The sequence below is a fragment of the Microcaecilia unicolor genome, chromosome 2, assembly GCF_901765095.1.
Source record: "Microcaecilia unicolor chromosome 2, aMicUni1.1, whole genome shotgun sequence".
In the NCBI taxonomy this organism is placed as follows: domain Eukaryota; kingdom Metazoa; phylum Chordata; class Amphibia; order Gymnophiona; family Siphonopidae; genus Microcaecilia; species Microcaecilia unicolor.
This window is the reverse complement of record NC_044032.1, coordinates 535,372,513-535,387,137: the sequence shown is the minus strand read 5'-3', so window position 1 is coordinate 535,387,137 and position 14,625 is coordinate 535,372,513. Positions and strand designations below refer to the sequence as shown.

At 41.2% G+C, this 14,625-nt stretch overlaps 1 protein-coding gene across 1 annotated transcript in view; it reads left to right on the top strand.

The window, feature by feature from the left end:
* The window catches only part of RELL1 (RELT like 1), a 107,871-nt gene that overhangs the window by 79,079 nt on the left and 14,167 nt on the right, over nucleotides 1-14,625 (top strand). The window contains exon 4 of the mRNA XM_030191284.1: nucleotides 7,466-7,541. Coding sequence (XP_030047144.1) covers nucleotides 7,466-7,541 — 76 coding nt within the window. The remainder of the gene's footprint in view (nucleotides 1-7,465; nucleotides 7,542-14,625) is intronic.

The following is a 14,625-nucleotide window of genomic DNA, read 5'->3' as shown; positions in this document are numbered from 1 at the left end:
TATTGATGGTGGTGGAGTGTTCAGTATTGTAGTGGGAGGAGAGAATGAGACGTTGAGTTTCTCGGTTGAGTTTTAACTTAAATGCTGAGGCCCAGAATTCCATGATGTTCATGCTGTTTGTTATTTTTTTGGTGATTTTGGAGGGATTCGTTTTGAAGGGTATGTAGATAGTAATGTCATCCGCATAGATAAATGGGTTAAGGCCTTGCTTGGCTAGTGCTCTGGCCAGTGGGGTCATCATAAGGTTAAATAGTATGGGCGAGAGAGGTGAACCCTGTGGTACCCCGCATTCTGCTTTCCAGTGTGGGGAGATCTCTGTGTTTCATTTGACTTGGTATGTCCTTGAGGTCACAAATCCCGTGATCCAGTTAAAGACTCGTCCTGTGATTCCTATCTTATTGAGAATTTTCAATAATGTATGGCGGTCAACAATGTCGAATTTGCTAGATAAGTCAAATTGAAGCAATAGGATGTTTTTGGCCAATGCTATTTCCTGCTTGAATCTGGACAGGAGTGTAACTAGTACTGTTTCTGTACTTTGTTGGGGTCTGAAGCCCGATTGAGATTCGTAAAGTATAATAAATTTGTTCAGGTATTCTGTTAGTTGACTGGCTACTAAGCCTTCCATCAACTTGGTTGTTAGGGGAATAGAAGCGATCGGTCTGTAATTTGAGATTTTGTCTATTTTTTTTCTTGGTGTCTTTTGGGATGGGAGTTAGTGGAATGTTTCCTTTAACCTGCGGGAATAGGCCTTGTTGGAGCATTTAGTTGATGTGGTCTGTGAGTTCTGTGATGAATCGCTTCAGAGGGTCTTTCATAGTTTTCAAGATACTATCGTCTGGATATTTTGAACAGATCAGAATCTTCCTTTGAAGCATCTGTTTTCTCTGCAGGAGTTTCTGGTTCCCACCCTGTTTGAGAACTGCTTTGTTATATGCCACAAGTATCTGGATTCATGTACTTTGATGACAAGGAAGGAAATATTATCTTACCTGATGATGATTTTCTTTCCTTTAATCATAGCAGATGAATCCAGATTCCCACCCTGTGTTGGTGCTCTTGTTTTTGGTTTTTTTTTAGTACGTTTCTCTGTTTAGGTTTCTGACATGTTGCTGTTTCTAGTTACAGTTGTAATTTCTGTTCATGTTTTATTGCTGTGAGGAAGGAGAGCTATTTTCTCTGCTTCCTTCTGCTTTGTTATGACTGACCAAGGAGCATCTTGTATGACAGAGAGCACTAAATTGAACTATTTCGACCTGCTGGTAGGTAGTCATAACCGACAAGTCTCTGGATTCATCTACTGTGATTAAAGGAAAGAAAATTATCAGGTACAACATAATGTTTCCATAAGTGAATATAAGACTGAAGCCTTTTTAAAGACTGTGTTTAGAACCCCTTTGTGCACTTTGTACAATTACTGTACTGGCTTGAACATTGTGTTTTAGAGTAAGTACATATTTGGAAATTACAGCATCCTGACCTCCTTTGATCTTTACATCCATTTGTGGGTTTTAATTCTGCACCCATTTGATCAGCTGTTCAAACATTGACTCTGACCACAATAACCTCAGAAGTAACTGGCCAGTGAAATAGTAGAGTAATCTTAACTGCTGAATTATTAAAGCAATTGCACTAAAAAATCTTCAGCTTTAATTTTAGCTTGTTTGTATTTCAGTGGGAGGAGTAGCCTAGTGGTTGGAGCAGCAGCCTGAGAACCAGGGTAGCCAGGGTTCAAATCCCACTTCTCCTGTTGAATCATCTTCTAAACTTTGGCAAGTCACTTGACTGTCTACTTCTTGAGGTACAATTTAGGCTATAAATCCACTTGGACAGGAAAATAGGTTGTGTAGCTAAACCTAAAAAAGGCAAGTAGCTTCACTGTTCACTTCTTGAGGTACAAATTCCATATATAAAAGGGAAAAGGACAGTGATAGGAGTGTACTACCGTCCACCTCGCCAGGATGAGCAGGTAGACGCAGAAATGATAAAAGAAATCAGAGACGCAAACAAAATGGGCAATGTGATAATAATAGGTGACTTCAATTATCCAAATATAGACTGGGTAAATGTAACATCGGGACACGCTAGAGAGGTACAATTCCTTGATGAAATCAAGGACAGCTTTATGGAGCAGCTGGTGCAGGAGCCGACGAGAGAAGGAAAAATTCTAGACTTGGTCCTTAGTGGAGCGCATGATCTGGTGAGGGACGTTATGGTACTGGGGCCGCTTGATAACAGTGATCATAATATGATCAGTTTTGATATCAACCTTGAAGTAACTATACACAGGAAGTCAAATACATTAGCGTTTAACTTTAAAAAAGGAGACTATGATAAAATGAGAAGAACGGTTAAAAAAAACTTAGGGGGGCAACTGAGAGGGTAAAAACTGTACAACAGGCGTGGACGCTGTTCAAAAATACCATCCTGGAGGCCCAGGCCAAACATATTCTGCGAATTAGAAAAGAAAGCCGGAAGTCCAAAATACAACCGGCATGGTTGAAAAGTGAGGTGAAGGAAGCTATTAGGGCTAAAAGAAACGCCTGCAGAAAATGGAAGAAGGAACCGTCTGAAAATAACAAGAAGCAGCATAAGGAGTGTCAAAGCAAATGCAAGGCGCAGATAAAGAAGGCCAAGAGGGATTACGAAAAAAAGATAGCATTAGAGGCAAAAAAACATAGCAAAAATTTTTTCGGTATATTAAAAGCAGGAAGCCGGCAAAAGAATCGGTTGGGCCGCTGGATTACCGAGGGGTAAAAGGGGCGATCAAGGATGATAACGACGTAGCGGAGAGATTGAATGAATTCTTTCCTTCGGTCTTCACCGAGGAAGATTTGGGTGGGATACTGGTGTCGGAAATGGTATTTCAAGCGGACGAGTCGGAGAAACTTACTAACTTCACGGTAAACCTGGAGGATGTAATGGGGTAGTTCAGCAAAACTGAAGAGTAGCAAATCTCCTGGACCAGATGGTATTCATCCTAGAGTACTGATAGAACTGAAAAATGAGCTTGCAGAGCTACTGTTAGTAATACCAATTTATCCTTAAAATAGAGCGTGATACCGGAAGATTGGAGGGTGGCCAATGTAACGCCGATTTTTAAAAAAGGTTCCAGGGGAGATCCGGGAAATTATAGACCGGTGAGTCTGATGTCGGTGCCGGGGAAAATGGTAGAGGCTATTATCAAACATATAAAGAGGAATCCAATAAAATTTATATGGAAATATGATGTTTGATTTTAACAAAATATTTCTAAAAAGCAAGGAAAAGACCTCAAACGCCCCGACCGCTTACTTTCAGTTTTCGGCGGCTTTAACTGGGGGCGTGGTGTTCATCACTGGTCATAAAAACCTTGCTTGGAAAGAATTATTTTAACTTTTAATTTATTTCCAAAAAGAACAATTTTGCTCTTTTTTACAAAAAGTTTTTTTTAATATATTGACAATATCAATGCTAACTTCAAAATGTATTTAGTTCATAAAAACCTTCACTGATTCTCATGCTATAAAGCCCTATGAGGGCGAGACCAGAGCTTGAGAGACAGAAAGGAAGGCTGAAGGCGCGCTGAGCAAAGGCACGCTTTTCGCTGCCGACGCCGCCTTAACCTCGAGGTACGCCTTTTAAATTTTGAGGGAGGGGGGGCCCTGGTGCTGGGAGGGAGGGAGGGTGGGCGGGCGGCCTGGTGCTTGGTTGGTTGGAAGAGGGAGGGAGGCCGGCCTGGTGCTTGGAGGGAGGGAGAGTGGGTGGACCAGCGACGGCGCGCGTGCCAAAGGAGAGGGTTCTTCATGCCCTCTCTGGCACGCGTGTCATAGGTTCACCATCACTGTCCTAAGGGGTTTGTGAAGGAGTGTGTGTTTTTTGAATGGGGGGTGAAGGGTTATCTCTTTGCTGAATGAATATGGTGACTATGATTGTATAAATACATAGGGATAAGTTGTATTGTTATGGGGTAATTGTGTCAAGTTGAATGAACAAATAACTTTATTCAGTACAAGTAACCTTGATGAGTTTTGATTTGTCCACAGCATATGAATCAATAAGATACAATAGGAGTAATTATAGTGCATTTAAATCAGAGCCCCTGTGTATTTTGGAGTATGATTTAGGCACAGGTACTTATAAGGGTTTTTCACGGATAAGGTTATTTACTTAAAATTTAATGCCAAGAAATGCAGAATGATGCATTGGGGTGCAGAAACCCAAAAGAGAGATACTGAATAGGAGGGGCGAGATTAGTAAGCTTGTCTCATGAGAGAGACCTTGGGGTGTTGGTGTCCGAGGATCTAAAGGTGAAGAAACAATGTGACAAGGCGACAGCCGTGGCCAGAAGGATGCTAGGCTGCTTTGAGAGGGATATAACAAGCGGAAGAAAGGAGGTGTTGATGCCCCTCTACAAGTCATTGGTGAGGCCCCACTTGAAGTATTGTGTTCAGTTTTGGAGGCCGTTGGAAGCGGTGCAAAGAAAAGCTACAAAAATGGTATGGGATTTGTGTTGCAAACCGTACAAGGAGAGACTTGATGACCTGAACACGTATACCTTAGAGGAAAGAAACAGGGGTGGCATGATACGGACATTCAAATATTTGAAAGGTATTAATCCACAAACAAACTTTTTCCGGAGACGGGGAAGGTGTAGAGCTAGAGGACATGAATTGAGGTTGAAGGGGGGCAGACTCAGGAGTAATGTCAGGAAATATTTCTTCACGGAAAGGGTGGTGGATACATGGAATACCCTCCCACGGGAGGTGGTGGAGATGAAAACTGTAATGGAATTCAAACGTGTGGGATAAACACAAAGGATTCCTGTTTAGAAGGAATGGAGCCACAGAATCTTAACAGAGATTGAGTGGCAATACCGGTAATTGGGAAGCAAACCCAGTGCTGGGCAGACTTCTACTGTCTATTCCCTGATCGTGACTGAATAGATAGGGATGGGCTAGAGTGTAAATTTTAAGGGGCTTCGACGTTAGCTTCAGAAATTTTAGTACAAGAAGGGTGCTGGGCAGACTTCTATGGTCTGTGCCCTGAGAATGGCAAGGACAAATCAAACTTGGGTATGCATATAAAGTATTGCATACCATGTCAAATTAGTTTATCGTGGGCAGACTGGATGGACCATAGAGGTCTTTATCTGCCGTCATTTACTATCTTATTATATGTTACTATGTTGATGCCTGTAAACTGCCTAAATTAATTCTGAAGTGTATTTCTCCTATTTGGCTAGCAGGTGGTGTTTCTTTGCTGTAAAGCTGTTAAAGAGAACTGAATGTTCTTTTCTTTAGTTTAACACAAGCAGGAAGCATGTAGCAGTATATTTTTGATATCTTGTTGACTGTGCTCTGATTGGCCTAGGAGCTCATTTCCTTTAGTGTGTATGGTTTTGCCTCCAGTCTTAGCCAGGAACAAAAGAGAGCAGGATCTCTTTGCTGAGGGTCAGTAAACAGCAGTTATGTCCTGATCTTCCCAGGCACTTTTTAGGAAATAAATGTTTAGTTAGTGTTATAATTGATCCATGTTTCAGTTACCTGTTTGCTCATTTGCACATTTTTGGTTCATTGTTCAATATATTTTTAAGACAATAAACAATTGTTTGTCTCTGCCTGTCTGGACTAAAGAATCCTGGTGGTTTGTGTGTTGGGTGTATTAGTTCTTTCTGGGAATTGTGGACCACTGGGAGTGTGGCTGCAGTAACCTAGAAATCGCTGAGGATAATTTGAGAGCGGGAGACTCACCCAGAGGCGGTTGTGACCCAGTCGGTGGGAGGAGGGTGCTAGTGTAGAGCACAAGCAGCAGGTACAGGCGGACCTGAGCTGTGCTGGGGATAGACGCTGTAAGTGGCCACGGGGTAACCCCAGGCGTGTGGCTAAGCGTTTCATGACAGCTTCCTTTAGCAAGGCAATGCACAATTGTTAACTTTCTGATATAGTAAGTAAACAGCATGCAAATTATTGCTACATTAAAGAGTGTGCTGTCCAGAGAAGAAAAAAAAAAAAAGCACACTGCAGCAGTGATACGCAGCTATTTCCTGTAAATGCCTCCCATCCTGTCAGTGTAAGAACAGGGATTGACTCCCGTAATAGGAAGGGAGAGATTAGAAAAACATCAGCTGGACTTCGGGGTCCTTTCCCCTCCCCCCCCCCAACCCCAATCCTTCAAGATAACCACACCATCCCCCCCCCCCCCACGAGACCCAAAATACAAACTCTGTGGTCTAGTGAACCTTTATGTGCTACCCCTTTGCACCTGGAAGACACCAGGCAGGAAGAATGCTCACTCACTACCCCTTTACCATATTTTGCCAAATGGTGGTGCCTGATCTGCACTGTGCATCCTGCCAAATAAGGGTATCTCTTTGCCTTGTTTGGCAGAAGCTAGGTAGAGTATCACGTAAGGCAAAAATATCCTTATTTGACTGTCTGACTCTATGCTATGCATTCCAGGATGTGCCAAGTGGGGTCAGGCAGTATGTTAAAAGATAGCAAGGAAGCAGAAGCGAGTATGCATTATGGGGAGGGTATGGGGTCCACTAGACCACTGATTGTTTTGGGTCTTAGGGTGGATGGGGGTGGCTTCTTGGGGGAAGAATTTGGAGGATTATCCTGTTGGTAGGGTGTCCTGGAGATATTTGGAGCAAAAAGAAGAAACAGGCATTAAATTCTCAAGATTGTACTACAGAAGATCGAACTAACCCTTATTTGCCTCCTGCCATATGCTCAGCCATAGTTTTCCACACACTTTTCTGCATCCGTGTCAAATAACTGCTAGCTTCATTCACAGTCATTTTAATATGCTGTGCACTGATGTCCTACGTCCAGAATTATCTGTACATTCCTACATATCTAGGTCACTAGTACAATACAATGTAATGCTTCACAGAAAACTTTTAAACGGGACCCTCTTGGGAGATAAGTATTTCAAAGACCGTATTGATGCATCCATAATATTATTTTACACATTCTATACTGTTTCTGTTTAGCGGAACTCTTCCCTCCCTTCTCCCCCTGCAACATTTTAGCTAATGCCTTTCCTGTTCATGAGTTACAGAAACATGTTTCCTCATATCACACTTTATAGAATTTACTTGCTCAGTATGTATAAAATGCACGTGAAGGTTTTTATTTTCACTGATTTGTGAGGGTAGATTTTCTGTGACTCCCCTCCCCTCCACCCACCCTCACCCCACCCCCAACAGGGCTCCAGTTGGGAGGGTTTGAGAACCTGTTCTTGTGGATAGCTGACAATACCTAATGAATCCCATTCAGAGAGGAAAGTGAAGCTTGGAATGCAGCACAGAGCACAAACCCCTGCAAGTTTTTGCTTTTAGGAAAAGTATAATAATGCTGTTTTACTGTTGTGCTTTAACTTGGCCAACTGTCACTTCCACCCCCTTGAAATGCTTTAATAGGAGATTTCAGTGTACTAAATTCATTTGATAATTTGTTTTGTTTTGTCTATCTGTCTGCAGCAAATGCTGATGTTTTGAAGGCCCTGGTAGCAGATAATTCTATGATTGGGGATAACAATGTATTTGATCCTGAAAGGTATGCAATGTTAGTTCTAATGTCTTTTTTTTCTGTTTTTTGTTTTTTTATTTGTATTGATATAGAATAAGACTCTTGTACTGTGATAAAGGGAAATTCTTATGAACAAAGTCCATTCTAGCAACAAATCCAGTCTTTGAGAAGAGCTCTGTGTTGTAAGGTTATCTTTTATTTTGTGCTGAAATATTAAGATTCTTTAAACATTAATATTAGTTGGCATTTTATGTTTCATACATTGGTAATTGTTTCCATAGGTTTATAAAATGTGATGCAATTATATTTTATTTAGGGACCCTTTTACTAAAGTGTGGTAATGTTGGTTTTTGTACTTGTGCATTAACAGTGGTAAGTGCAAAAGTTGTGTGATCTATTGGGGGACATTCCCAGCAAGTCCTCTGCAGTTACTGCACAGAAATGTTCTTTACTACACACTAAGGGCTAGAGTCAGTAAATGGCACTCAAAAACTAGTGCGCAATGGTGTTTTATAATGGGCATTCAAAGATCAGCACCCATTACAGAATAGCTTTGGGTGCTGATTTCAGAGCCCAGTTTGGGTGCCAGGACTTACTCATGCTGAAACCAGGTGTAATTCCCGGCAACCAAATTGGGTGCACATCCCCAGTACTCTGTAAGACTCTGCACAAATTTTAGAAATGCCACTGACCTTCCCATGCACCTCCTATGGCCATGACCTTTTTGGATTGTGTGCTATAGGATTTGGGCACACATTGTTATGGCCCGTAGCAAAATGTGCACCCAATTCCAAATTGGTGCCAGCACCTAATTATTTCATAAAGTGTCCCAAACATTCATTATTCATCTAACATACATCCTGAATACAACGGAGAAAGAAAGTTTTTTTTTTTTTAACTTTTTATGGGGACCATCAGATACGGTAGCAGCTCACTCCTGTCTACAGAGAAGAAAAATGGCTGCCATGCCATGCGATGCAACGAGAGCCTTTTCCCTGAGGAAGTTTTGCAAAACCTGGCCATGTCGCAGTATGAGATATATAGTTTCTAAAAAAAAAGACTTTGAAGGGTGATCTAATGAAGATTCTGCACCACAACCATTTTCTTTGGTCAAACTGAGAAAGGAACTGATTGTTCCCTATGGTGTGAGCTGCTACCATGTCTGATGGTCCCCATAAATAGTTTTTTAAAAAACTTTCTTTCTCTGTTGTATTCAGGATGAAAGTTAGATGAATAATGAATGTTTGGGACACTTTATGAAACATTTGCTGAATTCAGTCCCCACATATATATATATACAAGTTGGTCTATTCATTAGCACCTAATTATTGGCACTAATTGGCTTAGCCAATTTAATTGGATGCACATCTTGGATCAGCGCCCAGTTTTGGGCACCTTATATAGAATCTGGTAGTAAGATTCTTTTGAATTAGCACAGGTGCATTTAATGCCTCCTGTTGAGGAAGCAATAAGTGAACCCGCATTAAACACACAGCATGCAGCAAGTGCCACATTTCAACTGTAGTGTGCAGTCCACACATACATAACCTACCTAGTTCCTTCTCCCTAACACAGCATGCATTTATCACATAAATAGGCGCACACTGACATGCTATCACGGTAACAGTTACTGTGCTTGTGTGGTAACAAGTTGTACCAATTCGTATATTAATGCACTTTAGTAAAAGGGCCTCTTAATTTATAGGGATGGGCTGTCGTAAATGTCAACAACATATCCCATGTTATTGCTTCTCATTAACAAACAAGCAGAAAAACTGATAATAGGGCTTCCTCTTTTGGAAAGAGGGCACATGTGTCTACTATCAGGAAAGAGGGTGCCTTCTTAATATTATCCTCAGAACAACAAAATGGCCAAGAAAGCCCAAAGAAATTGAAAAATCCTGCAAAGGACATGAAATTAAAATTTTCCCGTTCAGCTGTGTCTTACTCCAGATTGGAGTAGGTGTATGTAGTGCTGTCTCCTGGACTGAGCCTAACATTTTAGAGGTGCTCTGCTTCCTCGCTTCTAACTCTCTGCCATCAAGTAGTCCTTAGTTTTGATGCTGGTTGGTTGGGTAATAGCATTCACTGGCACAGAGCTGTGGTTGACGACTTGTTTTTCCTTTCTGAAGCATGGCAAAACTGAGGATTCTGGATCAGTTATGCTTGACTTTGCTTGTTATGCTGGTTCAGGCTGCACTGTTGTTTCAGCCAACCGAGGTGGGAGGAGAACTATGTGGGTTTTATAAAGGAGTTTCTACCCAGCACTACCAGCAGCTCCCCTAGATTCAGAGGGTAGGAGCTGGCATGGATAATTGGTGCTCAGTGTAGTACACTGTTAGAATAGTGAATTACTCAGTTCTCTTTGTGTATGACATTTTACATTTTCTTCTAATAAATCCTCTTCTTGATTGCCATCTAAGTTATGTACTCACTGACTTTAGCAAGTATGCTAAAACAGAGTATGATTATACATGAGCAAAAAGCCTCAGAACCCCACCTTCACCTAATTTTCAGTGATGGGCTTTAACTCATGATCATTGGCATAAAAAACTTCCACTTAAATCATTAAAACTGCAGTGCTAATTTCCTGGTGAAACCATAAAACTGTAACTAATAAAAAAAAGAAATTACACTGGGCTTTTAAAACATGCTTTACTATAGACCCCACCAACTGTGGCCAAAGTTTCACCCTATGGCTGTTTCAAGATGTTTTGGATCAAAATCAGCTCTTCCGCATTGCAGCCTTTTCAGCGTCACCATGACACAAATGTACTACAACAGAGTATGAATATGTAGAAGGAAAAAGCCTCAGAACCTCACCTTCAACTAATTTTCATTGACTGGCTTTAGTGGGTGATCACTTCTGTAAAAAAAGAAAGAAAGAAAACCTCCGCCTAAACCATGATGCTGAAAAGGCAGGCTTTTGTACAACTACAGCACAGAAACCCTTCTTACTGCTCTCTGAGATACACACATCCTTAGATCACAAGTCATCTGTAGTCATTGTTTCCTTAGATCTTTCTTCAACATTCGATATGACTGACCATGATTTGCTTCTACATCGCTTATCGCTCATGGGTCTCTCTGTTGTAAATATGAAGTAAACTAGGATAAGACTACATCAATGCTCTTATCAACTGATCTCAGACCACGTATCTTCTGCAAGCTATCCTTATACCCTTGGTGTTCCCCAAGGATCCATTTTTGGCACCAGTTCTGTTTAATCTCTTTATTTCCCCTTTGATACTTATACAGTCTCATGGATGCAGCCCATATTGTTATGCCATTGACATTCACATCTTGTGCTTATATACCTTGGGGACTCGTCTGTTAAACTCTTGAACAAACAGCCATTTGGCTTGGTAAACAGACTCTTTTTAAACATTTCTAAAACAGAAACAATGTACTTTCCTAATCCTTACTGTATCATTCCCCCACCCCACTTTCTCCACTGTCATGTCGTGACCTACACTGACAAACTTTGCTTTATAGGAGTCACTTTTGACTCCCAAGCTCACATTCAAGCACCACATTAATAAAATTGTTCAATCTTCCTCTTTTTTTTTTCCCTACAGCGAATTCATTCAGTTGAGCCTTATCTCCCAATCTCTCGTCTCTTGTTTATCATCTGGATTACTGTAATGCACTCATTTCTTGTTTATCTCTCTTCATTAAATTACCTCCAGCTTGTACAATTTAAACACAATGCCCAAAAATTCAGTGATGTCACTCCTTTCCTCAAACAAGAACACTGGCTACCCATATCCTACCGCATTACCTAAAAACTATTTCTGGTTTATAAAGGCCTACTTCCATCTGCTCCAGAATATATCCCCAATCTTCTCAATTTACATTCCTCTCCCTGATCTCTACACTCCTCTCAGCAGGCCATCTTCCTTCTCCCACTTCTATAAGACTGGATATACTACTTGGGTCACTGCTTTTGCCTATGCTGCCCCGAAACTCTGGAATACTCTGTCACTTCATATTAAATCTGAACCATCATATCCTGTGTCTCGGACCACCTAGCACCAGCCTGGGGTTAACCCTCCGGCCATCTGGAGGATCTGTCCCCAGCACTGCTCAGGCCTACCTGCACCTGGGCATGTGCTGTATATTAGCACCCTGCTTTCACCAACTGGGTCCCACTTGCCTCTGTGTGAATCTTCCACTCTCAAGTTATTCCCCGGTGATGTCTAGTTTACTGGGACCACACTCTCAGGGGTCCAACAGTTCCTGGAAAGCACCCACAGACCAACACACAAGCCACCAGGATTCTTGGTCCAGAACAACAGAGCCAATAAACTAACAATTTTGTCACAGTAGAACAGTGAATGGTTGAAAAACCAGGCGAAAACGTACAGGAACTAATAACAGATTATCAAAACAAGGATCAACACTCTTGTTACTACCTGGGGAGGGTCAGGAAATTAACTGCTCACAAGTGTTGAACAGGGTTTCTGGACAGAGATGTTTCTCCTCTGTACCAAGACTGGGGACAATCCAGTACCTCCTGGCTAGATTTGAACTCCAGGGCCAATCAGAGCCCAGGGCACCAACTTTGAAAGTATCTGGCCAGTGGTACTGTAGATTGCCTTTCCAGTTTCCACAAGCTTAAACTGTAAAAGAGCTTTCTCTGCAACAGCTTTAAAACAAAACAAGCACCATCGTTGGCCGGTCAAGAGAAATACACTTCATGAAAACATTAATACAGTTCAAAGGCTTAGAAAACCCACTGTTTCTTCACATTCTGCCTTTAAAAATCTTGGCTTTTTACTCAAGTTTTTCCTTCCTAATTCAGACTATTTTCCATCCCTGCTCCCTTATTTGTACTGCTCTTGAGCTTTTATTGTTAACCGATTAGCTGTCACATGGCGATTAGCGGTATATCAAATAAAATAAATCACTGATAAAAAGTTCGATTATACAATCACAAGAATAGCATCTTGTTTAAGTAACACAGTACAGAAAATATTTCATGCAGTATAATATAAAAGGAAACAAATCAAATCTTCCTTAGACCAATACAATGGAGAAGAGAACACCCAAAACAGGAGGAAGCAAAAAGAATAAAGGATAGAAAATAATCCATTATATAAAGAAAAGACAAAAAAAACAAGGCTTGTTAGATTCCACCCCCCCCCCCCAAAGAAAAAAAATACAATGAAGTCCAAAAGCTAACACTCAGATGATCTTCTTCATATCTAGAAAACCCCTTAATTGTTGTGGAGCAAAGATGACATTTAGTTCCTCCTAATTTAGTCATGCATTTACACGGATAAGCCAATAAAAAAAGTGGCACCAAGATCTCTAGTTTCTTTCCTCATAACCAAACATTGTTTCCTCATTTCTTGAGTAGACTATCACGACAGGGTAAATCCAAATATGTTTGCCTGAAATAGTTCCGGTACATATCTAAAATATAATTTCAAAATTGCATTTAAATCTTGCTCAAAAACCAGAGAAACCAACAGCATAACTCTTTCTGGTGATTCTGACAGATTCTTCCAAAACAGCAGAAATATTGTTCACATCTAGCTGAATACCTTGTTCCTGCTCACCCTCCAATTCACCCTGGGATTTCCGTGCCGGTATGGGCACATAATAAATTTTATTAACTGGAGGAATAGAATCTGGGGAATATTTCAGAACAGTAGTAAGATATCTCTTGAACAAATCAAGAGGTGGTATTCCAGGAGACTTTTGGAAGTTTAGGAAACTTAGGTTCAGCCCATGATTGCAATTCTCAGTGTTTTCCAAGTTTCTATGTATCCTAAGGTTCTTTCACTACAGAGCTTTTAAATTGAAGCAATGTTCTTATTTTGCCTTGTTTGATCAACCTGAGATGAGAAATCAGTTTTAACTTGTTCCACTGCCTTTGTCAAGTCCTCAATCTTCCGCCCCAGAACTTTGACCTCAGTCAAAGTATTTCCAGTCACAGAATCTAATTTTTGCAAACGTTCTCCAGATATTTTTGAGTGTTACCTCCGATCCTATCGGCAACACCCTCCACAGCAGAATTTCCTGCAGCACATCTGGTATCAGGTTGCTCTTCCCGTTCACCTGACGCTGACACAAAATGCTGACACGGAGGCGCCAAGGATTTTGGGGGTGACAAAGATGTTTCCAGCCCCAAAGAAACCAATTCTTCTGCCTCGCTCCTCTCAGCAGGGTGCGCTTCCCCAAAAGGTAAGGGGTTTTTCAACTGTGAAGCGGTCAATGAGTTGCTAACTTGGGGGTGGCCCCCGAGACATGGAAGGTGCACTCCTGACCACCCCCCTCCTCGTCGTATGCTGCATGGGTATGAGGAAAACATACCACCAGCAGCTCAAATGATGACTCGCTCACACAGCCGATAACTGCTGCCATTTTTTCCCTTCCAGATTTCCTTCTTTTTAAGAGGTATTGCACGATCCCTCCTAATTCTTTTGGGGAAACAACCTTCTTGTAATGATAAGTTTTATCTTACTACTTACATATGATAACAAGTACATATCAGTTTCATAACCTTAAAGGAGTTTGCAAGTTCTCTTGTCTTCCTTTATCCATATGTGTTCAGATGGTTCCTTTTTTATTACCTAAAAAATAGGATCAAATCCTGTTAAATGATCTTGAAATTCCAATCAGAATTTAGCAAATTTTACTGAACTCATGTCACTGTCTCTTTTTAGACACAAACCTGGGGATCATTTATGTAATGTCTAGTGTCCACTAATGCTGTTAGTGTGTGTTATCTGCCTCAAGGGCTATAGGAATAATACATTTTTTATAAGGGCCCTCTAGAATCTTCTGAAAAACGAATGCATCAGTGAGTCGAGGTGTGGCAGTTGTCTTCAGAACTTCTCATCAAAGAGTCCAAACAAATTCTTTCTAAGTTATATGATGGTTCCATTTTCATTTAACTTCTAATTTAGTTAAAGCAGAAAACTCTAGACTCAGAAAATTGTTTTCACAATGTGCTTTCTGTTTCTCACTAGCCGTTGAGCCCGTGAAAACAGGCTACTTTTGGAATGGGGGGGGGGGGGGTTCTGAGCCCCCCCCCCCCCCGGAGTCGCCGCTGCCCCTCCATCTGGCCCGAGCACTGTGAACTTACATCACCACGCAGCAG